General features: G+C 43.4%; 2 protein-coding genes across 2 annotated transcripts in view; both read right to left on the bottom strand.

The window, feature by feature from the left end:
• The window catches only part of PGGT1B (protein geranylgeranyltransferase type I subunit beta), a 45198-nt gene extending 44442 nt beyond the window's left edge, over nt 1–756 (bottom strand). Inside the window, exon 1 of the mRNA XM_068271676.1 lies at nt 702–756. Coding sequence (XP_068127777.1) covers nt 702–706 — 5 coding nt within the window. The 5' untranslated portion in view covers nt 707–756. The remainder of the gene's footprint in view (nt 1–701) is intronic.
• Nucleotides 757–7246: 6490 nt separating this feature from the next.
• CCDC112 (coiled-coil domain containing 112) overlaps nt 7247–26338 on the bottom strand; it is a 42658-nt gene continuing 23566 nt past the window's right edge. Inside the window, exons 6-10 of the mRNA XM_068247241.1 lie at nt 20085–20469; nt 18407–18823; nt 16922–17017; nt 10591–10709; nt 7247–7494 (exon numbers count right to left, since the gene is read on the bottom strand). Of these exons, the coding sequence (XP_068103342.1) occupies nt 7464–7494; nt 10591–10709; nt 16922–17017; nt 18407–18823; nt 20085–20469 (1048 nt within the window). The 3' untranslated portion in view covers nt 7247–7463. The remainder of the gene's footprint in view (nt 7495–10590; nt 10710–16921; nt 17018–18406; nt 18824–20084; nt 20470–26338) is intronic.

Here is a 26338-nt window from a genome sequence, read left to right as displayed (position 1 = left end):
TCACCACCTGTGATAAATTTTAGTTTGTAAATTTAGGTGAGGAAAAAATTTTCAATGTGCAAACACTGAATTATTTAAAAATGAATAATGTAAAAAAAAAAATACATGAAAAAGTTACATTATTTACACTGCATGATGGTGTCTGTTTTATTATAGTGGCTTCCTTTACTGTCCCCTCAAAGTTTTCTTCAGTTCCCTCAGTGCAGAGTATAAACAAGCAGAGGATGGTGCTGGAGTGATATGTATAACCAGTGCCATAGCTAAGAAACTATGGGCCCCTAAAGCATTCTATACATACTCATCTTGCAGTCTTAACCTTTGCATCCCCTATAACTACATCATTGTGTATAACTTACTTGGGTGGCACATACATTACATGGATGATGCATGCAGCAAGAAGGGATTTAAATGACAGTTCAGCCACACAACCCTCCAAGTGTACAACTCTAGGCTGTGCCATTCAGTGCATGCTGTTCCTGTCACTGGACTGTAGACCCCTTTGCACAGTCTGCATCTTGGATATTGTCTAGTGTGGTAGATTCCTACTACTTGTATGGATCTGGTGTTGATTGCCTGTTCTTGTGCTGCCATAATCAGTGCTTCAGAGCAGTCTTTGAGTCTAGTCTTCTCCATCCACTTGCTTAAAGAGAACCTGAACTGAAATTAAAAAGTCAAAATAACCATACACAGGTCATACTTACCTCATGTGTAGTCTACTCAATCTATTTTTCCTCTCCTGCGGCCAATTTGTCCACTGTGATCAGTGGAATTCTCCATCCTCCAGTTTAAAAATGGCCAGTACCTCATAACTTCCTGGTCAGCACACTGTTAAACTGTAATATCAGCCACTTGAGCCATAGGAAAACATGGACATTACCTTGCACATTCAGTTGTAACTGACAGCAACTGGTATATTTCAGTTCTGACAAAATATTGTCAGAACTGGAAGGGATCATTGTAAGAAGAAAAATGTTGAGCTTCTGAGAGGAACTGAGGGTGAGGTAAGTATGTAATATTCATTTGCAGCTATGTCATGTGGTTATTTATTTTAAATAATTTTACTCGCTTCAGGTTCCCTTTAACTGTATTTTTGGCAGAAGGAAACACCTGGTGGAAGGTTCTGAACAACAAGCAATACGATTCTTTAGAGAATCCGCAGCGCACAGCCACAGCGTGGTGCAGCACTAGGGATGACCAATGAGATGCAAATATTGATGCGTTTATGCAATTTATTTAAATGTACCGTATGTACATTTTATGCAAATATATGCAGCTTGAAAATGAGGTCATCTTGAGAAACACTGATCTGTATCATACTGCCTATTGATAAAGTCAGTTTGTGCTATAAAATCCTCTTTGGTGCACTTTCTCACTCCAATGGTTAGCATGCTTTTGTTATTATGCAGAGAGGAGGGCCAACAGAGTGGCTCATTGCAGAGCATAGAGACGTCGGGGAGAACAACGCCCTCAGCTGAGCCATTAATTTGCCGTAGCGGCACAGGCCGAGGCACTGACCAAGGTCAGAGGCGGCATGCCAGATCAGGATTTCTTAACCAGGGATTCCTTGAGGACTTGTTCAGGGTCTAGATCTACTTGTATTAGATGAAATGGACCCGCAGGATTGCCAGGCAAATTGCATTGTTTAAAAGGAAATATGGTAGCCTTCATATCCCTCTCAAGACAGTTGTCCTTCAACCTACACTCATGCAAACCCCACCAAACCTGATAGGTTCAATCTATCTCAAAAAACATATATGTCGGCACTGAGCACATTCAGGGTACTCTGTCTCTCCTCCAAAGGCCTGCATAATGCCTGCCAAGACACTGTGCTGTACCGCCACACCATCAGGTTTTAGGAAGAAACCAGCCAAGGTCCCTGTTAACCATCATATTCACCCTACTAAATCTCCCACTGAGCAGGCTGTTCTCCAGGCCTTCTTGCCACGCATCACCATGGCTGAGAACTCTGACCATAGCCTTACCAAGCCAAACTTAGGCCACATACACACAGACCATAGACTTTTGAAAATGAAAGATCACAGACCAATTTTACCCCCCTCCATGTAGTATGAGAGCCATACCATCACAGTCTTTTCTATGGAGCTGAACTCCACATCAGAAAAAAATCTTTGCACGATGCTGCACACACAGATGCTGTACAGACACAAAAGATCAGTATCTGCAAAAGATCTGTTCCTGCCAAAGATCCGTTCCTGCAAATTGCATTCATGGTCTATGAGATCTGCAGATCATCATACACACCTTGTTTAACTGACATTCATCTGCAGATCAGACAATCATCTGCAGATCTGAAAATCCATCTTGGTGGATCTGATCTGCAGATGAATGTCTGTTAAACAAGGTGTGTATGAGGATCTGCAGATCTCATAGACTATGAAGGCATTTTGCAGGAATGGATCTTTTGCAGGAACAGATCTTTTGCAGATACTGATCTTTTGAAGGTCTACAGCATCTGTGTGTGCAGCATCTTGCAAAGATTTCTGTCTGATGGGGAGTTCAGCTCCATAGAATAGACTGTGTAGGTATGGCTCTCATACTACATGGAAGGAGGTAAAATTGGTCTGTGATCTTTCATTTTCCAAAGACTATGGTCTGATGTGTGTATGAGCCTTTAGTGTCCCTGCTTAAATCCCAGATTCCTCTTGCTTTCATATTAGTGACCCCCTTATGAAGCACCAGTGCATCTGGTGGTTAAGGAACATTCGCATGTCACCCTTCCTACCAAGGGATTTTACTACAGCCTCCTGTTTCTCCATTCCCAGTTGCCCTTCTACAGGACTTGCCTCCACATGGGTCACACAACACAACACATTTAAGTCCTCAAGAATCTGGACAAGCAACTGCACTGGACCTGACAAAATATACAAACACATGACAATGGCAATTGCAGCCCCTCTTTTGTCTGCTATAATAAAGCAGGGTGCACAAGCCACTTGTACCATTGGGGTTCTCCTCTTCCACTTTCCTGCACATCGGATATTAGATCAAACCTGGCTGTCCCCATGGCTGCCCCAAACCTGGATAAATGACACATGTAAATGCAATTGCTCTTACCAATAATGGTGCTTCAAAGTTTATGAACCCTTTTATAAGTTTTAATATTTTTATATGAATTTGATTTTCAGACATGGCCTAAAAGTAAATGAGGAAAACCTAAACAAAACTTTTTTTTATTTAATGTGATTATTGGTGGAAAAAATCCAATAGCCTATCTGTATGTGGCTAAAGTAAGTGACTTGTGCTCCCAAGTATTTGGCGTGACCCCCTTGTGCAGCAAACTATTGATCAGTCTTGTTCATTTTATGGTACTGCTGATGTTAGATTGTAGGACTGAAACATGGGATTCCGCTCGTCTCTTGTCATGTGATAGTAGTCAACACCCATGCTAATTTATTAATACAGCATCATGTAAAATGTCTTTATAAACGAAGGAGTAACATAGTATGCGTATTTGGATTTTATTTGATTGGCCCAGTTCAACACTGCAAACATTTTGCATGTAATTTGCACGCAAGCTACAAATATTTAGACCAAAAAAAGAAAAATCTGGCACTGAACCTTTTTGCAGAAAAAAAAAAAAAACCTTTTACTGGTGGCAAATATACACAGACATCCACATTTGAAGATGCATTAGCATTAGATCGTGGTAGCAGCGGTGCTCAGGTGGGTGCAGAAGAACCTTGTGCCCAACGTTTTGTGCCGCTCTGGCACTTCTATGGAGGCTTTGCACCTTATGGACTATCTCTACACTCCAAATGATAAGAATAGCACCTTTTCACAATAGGCACTACACAAATGCCAGGCAGTGCAGCCTTGCTCACATATAAACATTTCAAAATGCCTTGCGCAGATTTGGAAACATTTTTCTATGGCTTCTATTTACTTTCACATTGGTGTGTTGCGTATGAATATTTAATCATATTGCTAACACCATGCAATTATATTGTTATGGTATGTTCAAACTGGCTTCTTAGCAGTGCAGTGTGATAGGTCAACCTAATAAAGTGCGTGCAGCGCAGTACCGCATTATGCGTCTTAGCAGTGCTAGCCAGTGAGTCTGTACTTATGTAAGTACCGTATGTACTATAAGTATGTACTTAGAAAGTGCATAAAAAGGAGTAACATTTGTAACCCATTTTTTAAGCACTTTATACGTACAATTTATAACAGTGTTGGCCCCAACCTCAATACATGGTAACTATACAGGTCTAAAGTAGACACTGTGATTCTACATTTATGTTTTTCTATGTACTGTTTGGTTCAAACTTTGCATATAAAGCGAGATAAGGTTTTTGTGGTGGGTGAGATCGCTCAACCTCTATTACCCAAGGCAAGGTGCTGGAAACCAGTGCGGCAGATCAGGATACAGGAGGAACAGAATCCGCACACCCGCAGGTAGAGTCCAAGGGTTTTTATTCAATTCAATTCACAAAGGCAGTAAAATGGCTTTTTTCAATTCAATTCACAAAGGCAGATAAGGTTTTTCTCCTTCGTTTGCAATCCCGTTTTAGGGACCACAGGTTAAAACCGAAGAATGTGCACAGAAAACCCACCAGTTTTCCGTACTAAGAAGTGTGCAACATGCCTAAAAAAACCTTATTACATTTCTAAATTATGATTAAGAGTTAATTATACGTTCTTATAAATATTTTATTCCTTTTTATAGTTATGTAATTCATTATTATTATTAATAATATTTTTAGTATTTATATAGCGCCAACATCTTACGCAACGCTGAACAGAGTATATTGTCTTGGCACTTAACTGTCCCTCAGAGGGGCTCACAATCTAATCCCTACCATAGTCATATGTGTATGTATATATCGTGTAGTGATTGTACTGTAGTCTAGGGCCAATTTTAGGGAGGAAGCCAATTAACTTATCTGTATGTTTTTGGGATGAGGGAGGAAACCAGGGTGCCCGGAGGAAACCCACGCAGACACGGGGAGAACATACAAACTCCTTGCAGATGTTGACCTGGCTGGGATTCATAAGGACTCATTAGGAAACAAACTATTTACAGTATAAATTTGATTTATTGAAGATTGATAAATACAGCATGTACAAGTAACAATTTTGAAAACGCACAGTACAAATGGTAAGCTCTCAAAACAAATACTAATTGCTTTACAAACACAGCTGACAGCATTTTAGTAAGTTAAACAAATGTATGGAGTCAGGCATAGTCCAAAGTTGTAATTTGCGCCTGCCCTATCCTCCCTTTCTACACTGCAAAATCTGTTGTCCTGTGATGTTCATGACAGGTTAGTGGGTACTAGTCTTCAACTGGCCTAATGTAGCGGTTCTTGACTGTCAGGCAGGACTGTAACCAGAGACCTCAGGTGTGGGAGAGATTTGTGTTCGTTTTTCACAGCAACAGACCAAAGTGTTTTATTTGCAAATCACTATAAAATGTCAGTTGAAAAAGGGACAAACATTTCAGGAAAAAACAGCAGCCATTCCCATACACCGAGAACAACCACATGCAGGGCACAGACTTCCTGTGCCTATAAGATTTACAAGGATTATAAAACCTACAGGCCACAAAATATGAATTCAGACAGCAGAAATCTACATATTTTCATTTGGTATAGATGTATGTGCATATAAAGTGTACCTGAGCTGAAAGACATCTCAGGTTCCATACTTACCTGGGGCTTCCTTAAGCCCCCTTGAGGCCGCTCAGTCCCTCACGGTCTCCCTGGGTGACTCCTGTCCCCTGCAATATGGCCCAAAAGCCTGGCAGAGTAGCGCTTTGTCATGCATGCGCGGCCCGGCCACGCGCTCTCTTGTCGCTGCACAGAACGCACTCAGCGACGGGGTAGCACGCACTGGCGGTCGGTGCATACGAAGAAGCCCGACTTGGCCAGGCAACCAGGCCATACTGTGGGGGACAGAAGCGAACCCGGGGAGAGGGCGAGGGACTGAGCGGCCTCAAGGGGGCTTAAGAAAGGCTCAGGTACAATAATAATACAATAACATTTGTAAAGCGCTTTTCTCCCATAGGACTCAAAGCGCATGCAGCTATAGAAACAGAGATGTCTTTCATTTCAGGTTCACTTTAAACCTATTAAGCACATTTTTTTGATGCAAGATGGCTTTCAAGCTCTTTTGTTCAGGTTCCCACAATGCAATAAAATCTGTGTAGCATCAGGGTTAAAGAAAACCCAATACAGATTGTAACATAAAAAACAGATACTTAAAAGAGGGAAGGCCTCTGGAGCCTCCAGAAGCTGTCCGTGTCCTCCTTCCGACCGCATACATGTAGAAATTTGGGTGCAGGGTGAAGCCAAAAACTCTGGCAAATTTATTCCTCCTCCAAGGCATGCAGAGTGGGGGTAATATGCAATTTGGCTTCCAGTTATTACTGGCGGCAGAATTACGCTGTTTTTATTGTAATTTGGGCTCAGTCTTTTGCCGGCACCCAAATTCCCTAACGCCACTATAGCCGTAATTCACATTGCGGCTTATGGCAGCACCCAAATGTCCTCGTCCACACGGCACCCTTTTTACCTGACTCGCTACCGACCACCACACTGCCCGGACCCCTCTTGAAGTTCGCACCCGAGCTTCTCTTTGCGCATGAGTGCGCCTACACAGGAGTATGGAGCTGCTTGTGGACAAGCAGCTCCAGCTTACTGCGCAGGTGCAGTACAGCCACGCTTGTACACGGCGGGGATCGTGGCCACAATAACATATTACTCGGCAACAGTGGGGGCGAGGATGACACGCGATGCTTCTGGATGATCCGTATATTGGGTCACAATCTGCCTCGGGTATACTTTAAGCAGCCACAAGCATGGCATAGATTTTACTATGTGCTATCCCCAAGGAGTTAAAGGGAAGGTCTGAGGAGTATAAAAATAAAAAATCCACTTACCTGGGGCTTCCGCCAGCCCCTGGCAGCCGTCCTGTGCCCTCATCGCAGCTCCGGTGGCTCCCGGTCCCCTCCAGTGGAGATGTCAGCTTCCGGGTCAGCTTCTCCTGCACTCCAGCATGTGGATCACTGGGTCGCACTGACGTCATCCGGACTGTAATGCGCAGACGTAAAGCTACTGCGCTTGCGCAGTGCAGTTCGGATGACGTCAGCGCTACGTCAGCCGCGCGCTGGAACGCAAGTAGGCCTCTGGTGCCGGAGGGGACTCCGGGCCACCGGCGGTGAGGGAAGCTGAAACGAGGGCACAGGACGGTTGCCAGGGGCTGGAGGAAGCTCCAGGTAAGTGGATTTTTTTATTTTTATACTCCTCGGATGTATCCTTTAAGCCATGTACAGATGGTTGAAAACTGTTGCCTGATCCAAACAGTCAGTGGACTGTTAGGTTTATGCCTGTCTTGGAAAACGTATGATACAAACCCTGCTAAGTGATCTGTTCATAAAATGAGGTTGCTCAAGTGAAATGTAGTTCATGAAACCAAAGCAATGTTTTTCTGCTATCAGCCAGTTATAAGCCTTGCCTCCAGGATGGCACAGCCCTGAAAAACAAAAGATTTCCAAGTGATTAAATGCAAATAATAACCAAACACCATCATCCAGCCATGTTTTTTTTTTCAAATTATTATAACATGTAAGAATCCCCCACCCAGTGTACACACCCCTTCTCTTGCCTCCCCCTGGGCCCACCTTACCAAGGTCATAACACAACTGTGGCCATCATAATCTTTACACCCATAACAAGTGTAACTACAAAAACACCTGATCTGAGGTATAGTCCCCTGTATTGGAGGAAGGGAAGGTTAGTAGTTGCCCCCCCCCCCCCCCCCCGTTCTGACACATTCACAGGTGCTGCTCCCCTCTAGTTACACCCATGCACAGTGCACACAACACATGTAGTGCACAAAAGACAAATATACTAATTAAAAAAAACAGTATTGAGTATTTTCTACATAAAGACTTTTTTTCTTTGAAACATTGTAACTTTAAGCATTTCTAAGCAGGGGGCTGTCTGTATAAAAAAAATAATACATAAGGCAACTTTGTCTGTCTCAAGATTAGGGATGCTCATTCGGATTCCGCGGAAATGCAATTTCCGAAATTCCGATCGGAAATTGCATTTCCGCATCGGAATGCGGAAATCGGTAATGCAAATGTATTAGGCGGATTTCCGCCGAAAATCGCGGAAATTCTGCCCGACTTTAACATAGATTTTCTCAAAAACTATAAGGTCTTTTTGAAAACTTTTTTTTGCATCTTGTTCAGGAGATTCTAAAGTCAGCGGATTTTTACTGTAATGTAAAATGCAGAAAATCTGCATCTGCCTATTTTCTGCATTTACATTACAGTAAAAATCCGCCGACTTTAGCGGTTAATAGCAAAGCCCCCGTAAGTCCTAGAAACACCAAATTTTCAGGGTTTCAGAATCTCCTGAACAAGATGCAAAAAAAAAGTTTTCAAAAAGACCTTATAGTTTTTGAGAAAATCGATGTTAAAGTCGGGTGGAATTTCCACGATTTCCAGCGGAAATTCCGCATCGGAATGCGGAAATTGGTAGCGGAAAGCGGAATCGGTATTTGGCAATGGCGGAATGCGGATTTACCGCGGAATCGGAAATTGGCATTTCCGACCATCCCAACTCAAGATCTGAAACATTGTTACGATTACAAGTCTTTCAAAACATATTCTAACAGACACCACTCCTGTTTCCTACTGTATAATGCACTGTACATTTTCCAGCATCTTATTATATAGCCCTTCTTCAGCCATGTGCAACAGCCACCAATTTGCTAGCAAATCTATGATCAAATGTTATGAAATGCCCGTGCCCAACAAGCACAAATCTGATAGTTCATAGTATGATGTTTGCTGGGTCAAATTATCCGAAACAAGTTCCAAACTACTGTAGAAAAAAAGTAGCAATTGCCTAGAGCAGTGGTCCTCAAACTAAGGCCTGCGGGCCGAATGTGGCCCCCTGAGCCTTTTTTACTGGCTCCCCACACACAAAAATGTATTATAGATGCAGTCAGCTACATCTTTAAATTATTAGTGGTCCGCATATAGAATTAAGCAAGAAATCAGTAATTCGCTGGTTTCCAATCAAATTCCACATCAGGTGACACTGCTGTCCAACTGGACTGCAGGCTGTCACCTGGGTATGCTTTACTGTCTGGCCCGCAAAGACTTCTACATCATTTTATGTATACTCCGGCCCCCCAGCAGCCTGAAGTATGTTGACCCGGCCCTCGATCCAAAATGTTTGGGGACCCCTGGTCTAGAGCAACCAATGAGCATACTAGTTTAATTTATAGGCAGGAACCTGATAGTTTGAACTGGGAATCCTGCTCATGTGGCTTGGAGTGGGTGGAGGGTGCACTCTATAGGCAGTAGCAGTGTTAAGAAGTCTTGCCCAAGGTCTCCCTCACTGAATAGGTGCTGGCTTACTGACCAGGAAAAGCCGGGATTCATACCCAGGTCTCCTGTGTCAGAGGCAGAGTCCTTAACCATTACTCTATCCAGCCACAGCTTCAGGTTTTAATTGGCTAAAGTCCATTGTAATGACCAATCTAAGATACAATCTAGTAGTTTAATAAATGAAGTATCCTGGTGTTATTTTCTGTCTGTTAAATGCAACTTCTGCAGTTGAAAATCTAATTTAAAAAATTGGTGATAACAAAATTGTTCAGCTGAAAGAGTTAACAGTAGGCTCTGTGAGATGGACAGCTGCTGCTTGTACAGCACCATTATACTGTTCGAGCTGCAAGGCGACAGGACAGATATCTAATGACATCTTGTAATCTGAACAATCGTTTGACCATTTGCCTGTGTGTGTTATGTCTGTTGACTGATGAGCAGCTCTATACACGATTCATTGGTCACCAGAGGACTCTAGCAAGTTTGTTGTCCCCTTGATCACTAAACATTTATCCATGTGTGATGAATCTGTAGGTGTTATTCAAGTAACCATTCTCAATGCACACACAGGAGCAGAGGCAGAGACATCACTCACACATCATTTCTGGTCACTGTGGATGGTGTGTTGTAAGAGCATGTACAGCAGAGAACACGTGATTAGTTTTATCTACTGATGGTTCTTAGAGACAAAAAGCTACAGAAAATGGATACCCAGAATTGAGCTAAAACCTGTAGACAGCCACAAAGGAGCTATCTCACTTTAAGCTAATGCACTGCTTTTGTCTTCAGCCAGCAGAACTCTTTGTGCTGTAAATTCTTGGCTTGCTTTGATCTCTCTCACCTAGCAGAAAACATAGAAACTGAAAGCAGAAGTCCTCTTATTGTCTCACACTACCCCCTAGTGACAAGTGTCTGTAAATACACATTGCAGCAGTATTTAATTAGCAGCTAGGATATCTAACAAAGAAGAAAAAATAAATTGGCCTGGTGCATTTGCAGGCCTCTACATAAATTGGCTGCTAAATGATTATATTCAGCATTCACCTAAAAGTTAGGACTAGGTGTTTGAGGTTAGGGGTAAAATTTAATTTTAGATCATTTTTTTCTTTTTGAGCTGGATAAAATGGTCATATGAGTAGTACAGTCACTTGGTGGCAAAAACACCTAAAAATGCTTTTATAGTGTCACAAAAAAAGGAAAGCAAAACAGAGAAGCATAATTACCGGTGAGGAATGTGTAAGAGGGGTGCTGTTCCCGTTGGTCCTGTGTCTTTGCAGCGCTCTTCCCATCCTTTCGTCAGCTTACACAACCTGGAAGGATCTCGTTCAGCATGCACTTCTACCTGTTTTATTTGCACAAACAAAGAATGTCATGCTATGAAATACAAACAAACAGAGTACCAAGTGAAAATAAAAAATACCCATACAATGTTATACCACTATTAATACAGTACACAATATAAAGGGTTATGCCAACTGGAGAGCGTATCAGTGTTCTCCCCAGGCTCTTTTAGCCGGGTGCTCCACCCGGCTGGATTTGGTGACCACCCGGCTGTCATCGGCTCACCTCCTCACCACCTCCTATGCTGTAAGCACAGTTGCCCTGCATCTTCAACTCGCCCCACCCGGCTACTTTTTCATGCCACCCGGCTACTATTTTATGCCACCCGGCTGGAAAAAAATTCTGGGGAGAACACTGCGTATGAAACATCCGATTGGTGCGATAAACAAAGCAGAGGTACTGGAAATATGGTCCATTCCCTTAGGAATGGACAGCCAGGCAGAACCAACCAGTGACCAATGCTCCTACTAAAGAGAACCTGTGGTTCCCTTTCTACAGAACAGTTAATGCTTTACATTGCTAAAACAAGTCTACTATGCCTTGTTAGTTGAGGTTGACTTTAATGTGAACTGGTCATGTTATGGTTCACAAGATTTGAAGACTAGGCCTCTTGCACACTGCATGCATTTCCGATTCCGCTTTTTACCTCGGATTCAGATTTTGAATCTTTACTGCATGCTGCGTTTTTTAATCCGTTTTTCCGTTGAATGTATTCAAGGAAAATTGGAATTGAAAATCGGAAACAGAAAAGGATTTGCAGTGTGCAGGGAGCCTAAGGGGCATGTCAGATGGGAGACTGCATCATTAGCATCTCGTCAGCTGTAACTTATAGACACACTTGTAACATGTACTCTGCAAATGCTGCTGGGTGGGGAAACCACACATAAGCTGAATGTGTAACTTAAAGGACACCCGAGGTGAAAATAAACGCATAAAAAACAATTGTATCTCTTTTCCTCAAAAATTACTTTTTAAAGAGATCCAGAGACGAAGCACCCTCATGTATTTTATTACATTCATCAGTGGGAACATGACAGTAAACACCTACCCTGCTTTTAGTTTCATTCTTATCTGCTTAATTAGTCTATTAGCAGCTGTGATAAGAATTCCCGACTGGCTCAGTCTAGGTTTGACCTGGAATCATAGCTGAGTCACTCTTCTGTGGAGTCTTTTCAAGCCCAAGCCTGCCACCTCCTGGCTCAGATTTCCTGCTTTGCATACTGAGAGCTGTGATGACATGGGAGGGGCTGCTCCTGCTGAGAGAGAAGCTCTGAACAGACAAGTGTGGCTGCAATATGATCCCTGTGTGCTCTGTGTGCACTAGATAATGATGATGACTGCAGTTTCATTCCTATGAGAGACACTTCCTACAGGCAGCTGCACATCATACTAAAATGAAAGCACACAGATGAAAGGCTGCAGCAGCCTCTCTCATATAGCCTAGATAGCAGCCTAGTCTAATTATCATATAGCCTAGACAGCACATCCAGAACAACTCATAACCCGGAAGCAGAAGGGATATGAGCCGGCGGCCATATTGGATTTTTCCGGGAGCAATAATGGATAAAAAAAAAAAACACTAAAAAAGGCACGCCAGAGCGGCGAAATTATCAGGTAGAGCCTTTATTCTTTACAAGCTATCGACTGATATGTTTATTTTGTGTGAAACGTTCATCTCTGGTTCCCTTTAAGATATTCCAGTTTTATTTTTAAATTTAAATCTACTGTTTAAGTTTTTACTCTTATTGTTTTTGCTCAATGACACATTCATTGACGTATGCCAGAGCTAAAATCTATGAACTATTGACCCTTTTCATCGCTTTCCTGCTCTCAAAGCCATTTTCTGCTAGGAAAGTGTTTTATAGTTGTAATTTCTTATCAGTGAGGGTCACACTGTAGTCTGACCCAGTCCTGACTCAGACAGGAACTGCCACTTACATACCTGATGTTTAAATCTTTCAGGAAGAGAAAGAAAAAAAGGAATAGTATAGTTATTTGTGTTCTAGGTACTGTACATACACATGTCTATCTCACCATGTCATATGTCACCTCAGGTATCCTTTAACTACCTTACGATCGCTCCATGCCAATGGGCAGGGCAGCGGAGGCAGCCGCAGGACCGCCTAAAGCCAATTGGCGTCAAGTCCTGGAGCTGTGGTTTCCCAGGGAATGGCCGCGCACATGCGCGATCGTTTCCTGCCGGTTCACGGAGCTCCACTCAGTGATCAGCCTGCTAGTCGCCTATCGCGGCTAACAGGCTGCTCGTAAACGAAAGGGGAAAGAAATCCCCTTTGTTTACATCCGTACAGCGCTGCGGTCTCCAGCAGCGCTGTACGAGATCGGCGATCCCCGGCCTCTGATCCTGGCTGGGGATCGCAGTCTTCTCATAGGCTGATGCCTATGAGAGGCGGAGAACAGGACGGATCGCCGTCCTGTTCAATGCTGTAGGCGGAGGGGAGGGAGGAAGGAGAGGGAGGGAGGGGGACAGAGCAAGAGAGAGCCTCTATCAGGCTAAAAAAAAAAAAATAAAAAAAAAAGTGCAGCAGCGATCAGACACCTCCGGCGGCATATCCCCTTAGGGACAAAAATAGGAGGGGAGTCCGATCGCCATGCTCCTTAGCTGGGCTGTGCAGGAGGCTGAAAAGCCTGCACAGCCCAGTGCAGCAAAAAATGGCCTGGTCTTTAGGTGGGTTTAACACTGCGGCCCTCAAGTGGTTAAAGGACAACTATAAAACCTAAAAAGCCACACATCATCATTAGAAGCACATTTTTAATGAAAGAAAGTTCCTTTAAAAGAAATTCTCTCCCCTTGCCCTCCCAGTACCTTAAAAACTGCGCCCCAGTTGTCGTTGGAAACCCAAACAAACCATTGTGACGAGAACAATGATATGTGAAGTGATGAGCAAGCTGTCCTGTAACACGCCAAAAAGACAACTGCCTCACCCCCCCCCCCCCCCACACACACACTTCTTTGGCCTTATCTGTGGGTATATACACCTTATTTATATTGTTTTCCCTAACAAGAACAGGTTATAAATCACAACATGCTACACATAAAGTGAGAGTGCATGCAAGTTCATATGAATTGGTCCAATCAGCAAAGAAAGGTGACCACTAATTTTCAGGGGAAAATTGCCCGAGTGATCAGATGAATGCAATCAGATTTGCAGAAAATAAACCTTATTACTGTCCTAAATTGACTATTAACAATTCTAATGGTGATCGTTTGACCAGTTTAGTGGATTGGAAAAACTGTTTTTATAATCAGTTGTGATAGATAAGAAGTAAACATTTGTTTGTTGATGTACTACGACATTTTATTTCCAATTAAATTTATTTGATCAATTTTCTTTGTTAGTCAGTGGGCACCTTTAGTCCTAGTCTTGGGGTAAGAAGTGTTACACCATCCTAACAATGTCATATATTTAAAAGGGAACCTTATGTTAGAGGAATATTTAAGCTGACCGTTATTTCCTTTGAAAACAATGCAAGTTACCTGGCAGCCCTGCTGAGCCTGTGCCTCTAATGCTTTTAGCCACTTAACCTGAACAAGCATGCAGATCAAGTGCGACTGGGTTTGCTGCATGCTTGTTTCAGTTGCCTGGCAGTCCTGCTGATCTTTCTATCTTTATGTAAGGATCTGCTCAGCTGTCTGCACGGGCAGACAGCTGTTTGTCCATTCTTTAGGTCTGAATGCTGCAGGTCTCTGGAAAAGAGATTTTTGTTCGCTTTGCAAGTTTCAAAGTTGCTCTGCTGAGGAATTTGCATACACTTGTCATGCAAATTGCCTAGCTGCCTCCTTTTAAGGCTTGCAGTATAAATACCATGTTCTCCCAGAGTCCTTTGCTGGTCATGATGGTTTGTTCCTGCTAAACTCTCCTGGAGAATCAGCCTTGCTTGTTTGCTAAAGATTATCTTAGAGTAATTCCTGGGGACTGCACTAGGCATCCCTTCTAGTGCAGTCAGGTTGTATTATCTGTATTGCCTTGTTCTGTCTCTCTGTCTCGATTGTCTTGTTGGCAGCGGCGGTCGACAGGAAATCATTCTGTCTGGGAGTGTAGGCCAGAGCTGCGGTTGCTACTGGTAGCCCCATCTGTTTGTCTGTTTGGATCGCATCCGCTCTAGTGGTAGCAGCGGTGGTTCCTTCTGTATCCTGCCTTAGGGGTGCTAGCCAGAGCAGCGGTTGCTACTGGTAGCCCTATCTGTCTGTCTTGTCTGGTACGAACGCTTGCTGTAGGCTCGGTGAGGTAACCGTTTAGCAAGCGTTCGCGTTCTCTATTTCGTGTCTGTGTTTCATTGGTTAGTTAGGGTGACACGCTTATCACTGGGCGCCTAACGCGCGGTGATCGTGTTGTAAACGCGTTCGCTGTTGCGAATGAGTGCTGTGTTCGCGTTTAGCTAGCGTTTGTTATTTTCCTTGATGTGCTGATTGTTCTTGTTTGCTGTGCCTTTTGCTACTCTCGTGCTATGTCCTGCTCAGTCTTGTGTCTGTTGGCAATCGCCAATCTGGCGATTGCATTCATACTTTGTTTCTGCTGATGTGTGTTCACCGTCTCTGGGTGGGAACTACATTGGTGGACACACATTCATTCTGTCTCTGTGCTCTCTCTTTATACCTGTGCTCTGTCTAGTTCGGTCTTGTGTCATTATTGGCAATCGCCACTCTGGCGGATGCGTTCTCACTTTGTTTCCGTTGTTGTGTGTTCACCGTCGCTGGGTGGTGACTAGATTGGTGGACACGCATACATTCTGTCTCTGTGTTCTCTCTCTCTTTAAGAGCGATCTTGCCCTGCATTGCTTCAACTCGTACAATTCCCATCTGGCGTCTGTGGCAATGCAGAGGCTGTGTTCGTCTGCACTCCACAGCTCCATCTGCCAGTGGGAATCTCCCTCTACAGGTGCATAGCACCATAGCTGGGTTCTCTCAATTTACACGCTTGTGGAGGATTTCCGTAGTGTCGGCGCGCGTCCTGTGCGCTGACCACGGAAATAGTTCCGCAATCGTTACAATTTAGTATTGTCTGAATCACACACTCAGGCTGCTTTCACAGTAAGACGTTACAGGCGCACGTTAGTGCATCCTGTAACGCACCCCAACTCACAGCAATCATTAATCAATGGGCTGTTCACAGTGCCCTCGTTGCCTTACATTGTAACGCAGCATGTAAGTTGAAAGTGCTGCATGCTGTGCGTTATTTCCCGGCTAATCCGCGTTAGACTGTGCGCACATGTTCAGTAGTGTTGGAGGAGGTCTTCCCTCCTCCTCCTCGGCCAGGCACATGGCTAATTAATATTCACTGCACGGTGTAACGTGCAGTGTATATTTCCTGGAGCGCCGCTCTGTGCGAGGATTGGCTGGCGGGACCACATGATGATGCATGCGTCCAAGGGTGCGCATCACGGACGCCAGAGTGAGCCGCACAACGCGGCTCACTCTGACGTCCACATCCAAGAGCACCAGGCGCTGCGTTAGGGGCACATTATGCGACCATAACGTCCCCTAAACGCAACGTCTTGGTGTGAAACATTTTCTTTAGTGCATATATAGAAACTAACCATCAACTTCTGTGGAAGTGTAGGGCTCCTTAGTTTTCTCAGAAATTAGAGGTACTGTTGTGCTTTGCCAGTTAGGCTAGGTCCACACTTGTCTGTTCAGGATCGGATTCGTTTTCCGTTTTGTTTTTTTCTAAAAAAACGTAGGCTAAGGTGTAGCCACAGGGGATGTTTCCAGTCCGTGGAAAAGGGGGGGGGGGGGCGACATGCTGAAAGGGGTAGCAGCCAGGATGGGTGTGGCAGTGGGGGTCGCCCCCCCCCCCCCCCCTTCCTTACCTGGGTCCCCTGTCCCTGCTCTCCCTCCAGCTAGTTTCAATAATTTAAAATGAATCTAATGTAGCAAGCAGCGAGCGGGGAACTTCCTTCCTTGCGTCCCACCGCTGCCGCATCACTTCCTGTAATGCCGTCCTCTGTTCATTGGACGGCATGACAGGAAGTGATGCGGCAGCGGTGGGACGCAAGGAAGTAAGTTCCCCGCTCGCTTGTTTTTTGGGATGGTGGTAGCCAGATTCTGATACAACAACCCATTTATCAAACGTTCAAACAGTCAGTGATAGTTAGCTTAACAATATTGTTGTATTTTGTTTTCAGAATGCTGTGGGTGCAATTCCTCTTTAAAAAATGTGCACGCCTCTATTCCTATTGCAGTGTTAATGCTACCTTTTCTTTTAATTTTGCCAGTCTCTTCTCCTTTTCCTTTACTTCCTCTTCTTTAGCCATCTTTTCCTGCGTCTTTTCCTCAATTTTTCTCTGATCCTAGAAGAGGGGTCATATTAAAAGGTAGAACTGTAATTGTGATTGTGGTGGAGTACCAATCACTGCTAGAGCAGCTCCTTTGTCACTAAATAAAAACCTACTTAATCATCTTACCCATTTCAGTATAAAGTGAGCATGCAGTTTTACCTGAAAAAGCAAATAATCTTTAACTCAATTAGAAACCGAGGGATTCTTACTCCTTTCACACTTCCACGGCACAGTATTGCCACATGCATGTTCCCAAATCGTTGGGTGATTTTAAATGTAGGTTAGGGTGGGAACCCCGAGAGAAGCCTGCATGCGGCGTCCCTGCTAACATGCTTCGCAGCGTGGAACTGATGAGGTTCCCCAATAATAAGTTGTATTAATGTGTAATGCATACGTTTGCTTCCATTATTTGCATTGTGAGATGCATTAGTTCTTAATGCACCTGTTCTACTGCAATGAGCACAGTTGTTTCTTTGTGAGGCTTATTAGCCCTATTGGGTAACTCACCCAATTGCAATTTCCAGCGGCGATCTTCATGGCAAAAGCTGCATCATGTGACACGCTGGTGCACACTGAGAGCAGGTCACATGATGCAGCTGCTGCCATGGAGATCGGCACTGGAGAATGTGATGGATAAGTTGATAATCTTGTTCGTGTGCTGCATGTATTTTTGAACGGACGTCAGGAGGGAGAAGGGGAAAGGAGCATAATCCTGCTCTCTATCTCCCGGCCGGCTTTATGACAGCCATGGGCCAAATCCGGCCTGCAGTTTGCCCAGGCCTGTTCTAGATACACACATCCACATATATTATTTACTGACTTACTATTTTTTATTATCTCAGATGATCTCAGTGTGAAGGTGTGCACGCAACTGAAAGCACACAAGTGCTAATTCACTAACCTTCTGTCAATCCTCTTTGCCTGCTTGCCATGCAATGTATTTAATGAATCCAAGTCAGTTTTGGAGAGACTGTGACCAGGAGGCAGTTTAGTAAATCAGGCCAGTGTAATAAAACTGTTACAATTGCTTAGTATTATTGCACAGAAAGTTGGTTAAACTGCTAATATAATTTTCTAACCTTCCCGTAAAGGTGTGCCAACATAACCCAAGCAAGAGCCTCTACCAGTGAAACATTTTGAAAGGCAATGTACTTTACAGGTTTACTTTATGTATTATTACATGACATGTAAATAGGTTTCCCCATAGACTAAATTAAAAAGCACAGGGCTCCTTTTCCCCTTATGTGTTATTACTGTACAATGCATCGCTGACCTGTCCAGTTATCTTTGTCTGTAACCCATTGCCTTGTAACTGTCTGTTTTTTGTATTTTCTACTGTACAACGCCTAGAAAATGCTGGCGCTATATAAAGCCAAAATAATAATAATAATCATAACTCACCCTCTCCTGAAATCTGTATATTTCTAGAGCAGCCAATCTCCTCTTCTCCTCCCGCTCAGCTTCTTCCCTCATCTCCCTCTCCAGCCTTAGAAAATCATCTTGCTCCTTCCTAGTCCGCACATGCTCCTCAACTACGAGTTTGACCTCCAGCTGCCGTTGTCGCTCCTTTCTTTGTTTCCTCTGCAGTTCCTCCTCTTCCTTCAGCTGGACCTCAAGCTTTGCAGCAGCTTCAATCTCCTTCTGCCTCTTCCAGGCCTCTATTTCCTGCTGCCGCTTCCTCTTTTCCTCTTCCAGCTTCTGTTTCTGCACCTCTTCCTTGTGCTGTTTTTCAAACTCTGTAAGTACTTTGGTCTTGTCTTGAATTTTTGACATTTCCTGCTTTTCTTGCTGCTTTCTTGATTTCCATTTCTGGATAGCCTGAGGTAAAAAACACACAAAGCCTTTAGGATTACAGATACAATTAAAAAAATGTCAATGGTGAGCCATGAAGGTAAACTCAGACCATTTGCAAGACCTGAAATATATAATAAAATATATAATGCCATTAAAATTATATTTTACACTTACAAAACATACCATACTTTCCAGAATATATTTGGGTACAACTAAAATGGTCTCAAGTTATAGAAATAATTACATACAGTGAAACCTGCACACTAACATTTTCAGTCATTCCAGAGATTTTACTTCTATTCTGTAGCTCCTACTGGAGTGTATGCAGCTGAGAGGTCATAAGTAAATCATGCCGGCACGCCAATTCTTATGAAAGGTTTGTTGAACCATATGGCCAAATAGTCCAAGGTTTGAGGCAACCAGGTGTGTCTTGATTTGATTATCAAATCTAATAGAAAATTAAAATACATATGGCTAAAATACTCAGGTTACTCTCACATCACCACAACTACCATAACATGTTTGGCATATGGCAGAAGATCTGGTCACCAAGTTTATAAACTGACAAAAGAGGATAGGCAGAGATGGGGTATAAATAGGGTGTGTGACAGCGAGTCTCATTAATGGACCAGAAATCACAGGATGAGAATGGAGGCTGCAGCATGACTACTACAGCTGGTGCTCACTATATGACAAATTCGACCAGAGCATCAGTAATGGTGCATGCATGCAAATACCACTGAAATAGTACAGCGGCACTGCAAGGGTTGACTGGGGAGCTCTGCTCACAAGAGTGTGACTCTTGTGAGTCACACACACGAGTCTAGAGGCCCTTCCCAAAGAAGAGGCCTTCCCAAAGAATCTTTACTTTGTCTTTATTGAGATTTTCTCTAATTACTTATTTTCTCTGCTATTTCTTTGTGTTGCCTTTATTCCCGATAAGGTCTGCTAGGAACTCAGCTCAAGAACATAAAATCATGCCAGGCATGGATCATGGAATATGTGATAAATTATTACAGACAAATGGAAAGGAGAAATAGACATCAGATCTCCCAATGAAGGTGTACCATGTAGGAAAGAGTTATGTACACTACTGTTGAGAACACCGAGAAGCTTGGACGAGCTAAATGAGATACTGGCTACAACAAACTAACCACAGTGCAGCTTTCTTGTTGGAACACATAAGAACACCCATGTTTTTGTGATTCTCCAATGCCCTGGTATTAGGTCAGACAAGAAAAACAAAGGCTGAATTGCATATAAATCCTCTGAAAAACATTCTTACTTCCTTCTTTTTCTCATCCAAAAAGAGAAACTCTTGATACCAGGCCTCGTGCTGCTGAACGTCCTCCTGTGTCCTGCTAGGCAAGTATGCCAGGGCCTCTTCTAGATAAGAAGCCTTGCCCTTGTGTTTGGTCCACACCTTGAGGAAGCTTTGGTGATCAAAGTCATCCCACCCTCCAAGCCGTCCTCCAGTCTGCTGCAGAAACTTCTCAAAAGTCACCACTTCTTCTGGGAGCTGGCTGGAGAGCATGGGATCTGTCAGTGCTTTCCCAGTGGGAGCCTTGAAGGATTTTTCTTGGTCATTAACAAAAGACGCCTCTATTTTTTTCTCTAAAGCTGTCAATTCAATGAGAGTTGTCTTTTCTTCTTTCATTAGATCTTCATAACTAAAAACAACCAATAGAACAACAGACACAAGTTAGCCTTTCATTGATTCAAAATTATAACTATTGCCCTAGATCAAGGGTGTCAAACTTAAATACAAAGTGGGCCGAAACTGTACAGTGGGTGCTAGTCGCGGGCCAACCTCAATGTCTACTGGCCACTTTTCTCCCTTATAAAGTTACCAGGGGTCTAATGGCTCCCCTTCAGCTCCTATAAAGTACCCTGGTGCCTAGTGGTCCTCCCTCCCCTATACAGTTCCCTTATGTCTAGAGGTCCCCAGGCTCCCCTATACAGTTCCATAGTGTTTAATTATTTTGCCCACCTCCCCCATATGGCTTCCCTAGTGTTCTAGGGCTTCACCTCCAATATAGCTTCCCTAGTGGCCTAGAGTGGGCCATACATAATGCAAAGTGGGGATACCCCTTGGGGGCCAAAGGTAACGGCTCCAAGGGCCAGATTTGACCCGCGGGCCGGAGTTTAACACGTATGCCCTAGATCAATAATTTAAAGGTTTATTTAAGTCAAAATTAAAAATTAGTTCAACTTCCCTGGGGCTTCTTGCAGCCCACAGGAGTCATCCTGTGCCATCGGCGTCTGTCCGAGTCCATCCGGCTAGCAGCGGCAACCCTCGCAAAGCTGGCTGGCCACAGCACATGTGTAGCCACATGCTTCCTTCGAGGAAGCACCTGGTGGCAGAACGTGTGAGATTGCATTGGGCAGCGGACTGACTGCCTTTTCATTTCCAGGGTGAGGCACTTATACATTGTATTTACAGAAACAATTTTCTGTACTTTGCTGCAGCATTGATCATTAGTATTTTTCTGCACTTTTCATGCAACACTTGTGCCACAGTCTACTTGGCTTCCACTGTACTACATTATATTATACATTTGAGATGTGATTTGTATGGTTTTGAATTTACAGTGAACATTATGCCTAATGTCTTCCGCCCACTGATGTGTTTGTAATCGCTTTTAAAGGGACACATCCTTAAATAAATGTTATTTGGTATTTTTGACAAACATTTATCTCCATACAAATTGTTTGTCATGGATAGCTTTTCTTGATGTTAACACCACAGTCTATCTTAAAGAAAACCTGAACTGAAAATTAAAAGTAAAAATAAGCATACACAAGTCATACTTTCCTTCCATGTAGTCTACTCCTCAGTGTCTTTCTCCTGTCCCGCGTCCTATTTGTTCACTGTGATCAAGGGAATTTTCCGTCCTCCATTTTGAAAATGGCCATTACCCATAACAGCTTTCTGGTCAGCACACAGTTAAACTGTAACATCGCCCACTTGAGCCATAGGGAAACAAGGACATTACCTGCTACATCAGTTTTCCTCTCAGCTATAACTGACAGCAACTGATATTTTACTGACAGCAACTGATATATTTCAGATCTGACAAAATGTTGTCAGAACTGGAAGGGATTATTGTCAGAAGAAAATGGTGAGCTTCTGAGAGGAACTGATGGCAAGGTAACTATGTAATGTTCATTTGCAGATACATCATGTGTTTATTTTAAATATTTTTACTCAGTATAGGTTCTCTTTAATCCCACAGTAGTAAAGGGGCCCATACACTTACCGATTTTCCCGCCGATACACAGCCGATTCGATCACTGTGCTCAAATTGGCTGTGAAATCTTCACGCAAACGCTGACCGAACCATCGATTTCCGTCCGAAATCGATAGTTCCCATCGATTCCCATCGTTCCTGTCCGTGCGGAAGATTTCGCTCGATCGCCGGCGGGTCAGGAGTGCGTCGATAGCGGCGTTCAAATGTCCGACGTAATACAGCAGCAATACATTACCTGTTCCGACAGCGCAAGTCCCCCGTCACCGCTGCTCAGTCTCCGCGCTGGGCTCCGAATCCAACAGGTTTCACTTCTTTCTGTCCCGGCAGGAAGTTTCAACAGTAGAGCGCCCTCTACTGTTTAAACTTCCCCCGGCAGGAAGTAAAGTGAGGCTGGAGGAGCCCAGACAAGAGACAGCGGAGACCTAGGGACTCGAACCGGCCGAATCAGGTAATGTATAGCTGGCGGGGGGCGGCGGCAGCAACACAGATGTTGAATCGATTTCATGCTGAAACTGATTCACAATCTGTTTGCAGTAAAGGCAGCCATACGATCCCTCTCTGATCAGATTCCATCACCGGGGAGCATGGTGTCCAATCAGCACTAGTTGTGGTCACAAGATCACCAGCATCCCAGCCAGTGCTGCATGGAATGTGGGGTTAGGATTCTTGTTTCTATACTGGCAATGGGGTTCATGTGATACAGCTCCATTTCCAGCATGGAAAGTTGCCACTAGAGGACCAGAACAGAAATATGGAGGTGACCATGGGAGGTCCTGGGACATTTAACCTATAGATTTGGTGGTTGTCCAGCCAGGACAGAAATGATGGCAAAAATACATCACAAGTATAGCCTCCTACTGTGATAAGTAAAATGACTCCTGGAATTCACTTCCAGTTCCAATTGTGGCATAACATTGTTGTAGAAATCCTGTGTTTTCACTCTCATGATGGAATTCAATATACTGTATACACAAAGCTGTCTGCAAGTTGGATTATATGGCTCTATAAAATAAATAGGCTATAGGCTAATAGGCATCCTGTATACCAGCGTCTATGGAGGAATACCTGGACTAGATGGACTAGTCCAAAATCTGTCAGATCTTCACTGCCTACAGTAAGTTAATGTTGATGATCAATCTCCATGAAAATCACATACTGTATATTGCAGTGGCTTGTACTGATACATTAATAATCAGGCCAATCAAGTCTATATAAATGCAAAAACAGCACAAAGTAGTTCATTTAGTAATCCAACAACTACACTACTTTGTTTAGAGTTGCAATAGCTCTTCATCAGAGACAAAAATCTCAGGTCAACTGTAAAGAGTCAAGATTCTGTTGTGTTGATTTATACATAAAGTAAGTGATTTATACAAACGATAAGTGACAAACATAGGAGAAAAAAGTGATTTATGGTGGATTAAAATATAGGAGAAATGTACAGATCATAAATATGTAAAAGGCATATTTTAAATTTACAATGTTTTATGATTGTAGTCCTTTAAGTTTAAGGGACATAATGTGTTGAGTACATGTTTTGCTCTCAAAAAGCTGAATATTTGCAATAATTTTTTTAGGGTAGGATCACACTAGGCAGAAACGCTAGCATTGCGGAAAACGCACATAATGTAAGTCAATGGTTCACATGGAAAAATGCATATGTTTGCGTTCTGCAATGTGCGTTTTTTATAACGCAGGACATGCTGCATATTTTTCCCAAAACGCATCTAAAACGTACATAATGAATGTCAATGATGATACAGAGTGTTTATTCATACAAGAAAGAAAAGTATCGTGCGGCACTCCTATAAGAATTGCAGTGGAAGGAAATAAAAAAGCAAAAAATTGCGTGACCAAGTGTCCGTGTGACACGAAACGGCCGTCGCTCTCCGCCATCCTCACCCGCCACCCACCTCCTCCACCACCACTGTCTACGCATGGGTCAGGTAACGAGAAGGCTCATGTAAGATACTTGATATGATGGAATATTTTTGCTGCTAATAAATATACACATCAAAGGACGGAAGGTGTACGTTTTCCCTCTGCTAAATCCGAATAATTACTCTTCCTTTCACTGTCACATGACGGAGCACACGTCCTCAAGGCGACAGACAGCAAAGACCAACTTGGGAACTTGTGCTGAGCACCCAACAATGAGCTCTGTTCAAAATTCTGAGAACATTGAAGAGCCAACCAATTCAAATGAAGATATTGATGAAATTGATATTGATCAATTAACTTTTGTCAGTGAGAAGGTAGCTGTTGGAAGAGAGGATCTCTCCAATTTATTCTCGAACACAGCAGTTTCTACCAAAGCAAACAAGGAGGTGGGGGCGAGAGTTTTGGAGTCAAAATTAGGAAGACTCAGTGAACAAGAGACTAAGCTGTTCTGGACAGTGGCGACACTTAAACGATACAAACAAGACGGCATAGTAGCTAGAGGCTTTAGACAATATAGAAAACCATCTGAATACAGAGACGATAAAGAATTTGTGGACGAATGGACAGAGGCCTATTTAGAACTAGCTACTAAACTGCAAGATATTGTGTTAAGACGCACCGTCAAAGAATATAATACAATTTCAGAAGAGCTACAGGATACTAAAAACAAGTTTAAAGCATCCGTGACCACCATTAAATTTGATTTTACCACTGTTAAAATTGAAGATAAAGTGATTAAAATACAGGACGAAATCAAGACCAGAAAATTGCGGAAATTCTTTCGAGATAAAGAGGATTTTAAGAAGGGGAGAATTTTCAACTGGGATCCTACACCATTTAATAGAGGAGGGAAAAATCCCAAAGGAAAGGGTTACTGGACCACGACTCAGGATCGGACAGTGAGACGGAGACCCCGAAGGGGGATAAAACCCCGAAGAAAAAGATCCCAAAGAAACATCTTAAAAAAGGAAAGAAAAAGAACATCACAGAAACTAATAAAGAAGAATCAGCATCACACGCAGCATGTGCAGAAGCAGCAGCCCCTTTAGGGGAAGAATCCGACGAGGAGGACGCAAGCGATCTAGAAATCGACACAAAAGTGGTGAGATGGGAAAGATCGAATACCCTGAGAGATGTGAACAAGAAGAAAAACGCAAATAATAATGAAGAACTACAGGCACAAGCCATAGAAAATGAACTACAAGTAGTAAACATTTCAGGCCAAGAGATCCCAAAGAACTGCATTTCCTTGCTCAAAAAAGGACTCAATTTTTGTCCAACTCAGGAATTCGACTTTGTCAATTTTTCCATTGATCTCTACAAAGCCACCCGCAAAATGGTGATCCGTCAGAGGTTCCATCAGTCAGATTCTGATATCACCGGAGAATCGAGACCTTCTGAAAAGCCTCTATTATCTACTCTATCCCCAATGACAGCTCTAGATGGAGTCACAGAGAGAGGAGCGATCCCAATCTCTGATGATCCCGATAGCGAGGGTAACCACTCTCTCTCCTCTTTTTTTTCCAATCTTCCTACTGACTCCTCTGACTATACTTTTCCTTTTCCTCAAATGACAAAGGAAGTCCAACTTGGCAACCTGGGCTTTAGCCCTGTAACCCAGTGGACACCAACGGATGAGGAAATTTTACAATCTCTAAATGAATTGTTAGGAGAACTCCGAAGAGGGGCAAACCTCAACTGAGAATTCAGAGAGATTACCCCTGGGAGATAGTAAGAACTTCAGAGCCTGTCGATCAGTACAGCCCTTTCCAGTTACACCAGGTTCAGCTATAGATCATTTCCAGAATTGTGTGCTCAAAGATATAAAGGCTGAAATTTATGACTCTATGGCCCCCAATTTATCCGGGGATGAATGGAAGGCGATTACGTGGTTTAAAAACAGACGTGATCTGGTGTTGAGGAGGGCCGACAAGGGAGGAAATTTAGTCATAATGACCGATGTTCAATACAGAACTGAGGCGCTTAGACAACTTAATGATAGAGCTATCTATCTCCCCTTGTCGGCTGATCCTACACACAGATATTCAACTAAACTACGGTCATTGTTGCATTTCGGTGCCGAAAAGGGGTTTCTCTCCAACAAATTGGCTAGCGATCTTCTTCCATTGTTCCCCAGACGACCAGTATGGTATCATATACCGAAGCTGCATAAATCCATGGCCGCACCGCCGGGACGTCCCATCGTGTCCGGATGCGGATCTCTCACAGAGAGACTGTCCAGATACCTCGACCACCTTCTACGCCCCCTATTAGGGGGAGTACCTTCCTATCTGAGGGACACCTTACAAGTCCTTCAGATGGTGGAGCATGCCACCTGGGTCCCTGG

This window comes from Hyperolius riggenbachi, chromosome 1 (genome assembly GCF_040937935.1).
Source record: "Hyperolius riggenbachi isolate aHypRig1 chromosome 1, aHypRig1.pri, whole genome shotgun sequence".
NCBI lineage: Eukaryota > Metazoa > Chordata > Amphibia > Anura > Hyperoliidae > Hyperolius > Hyperolius riggenbachi.
The sequence above is the reverse complement of the archived record's forward strand: the minus strand, read 5'-3'. Positions and strand labels throughout refer to the sequence as shown.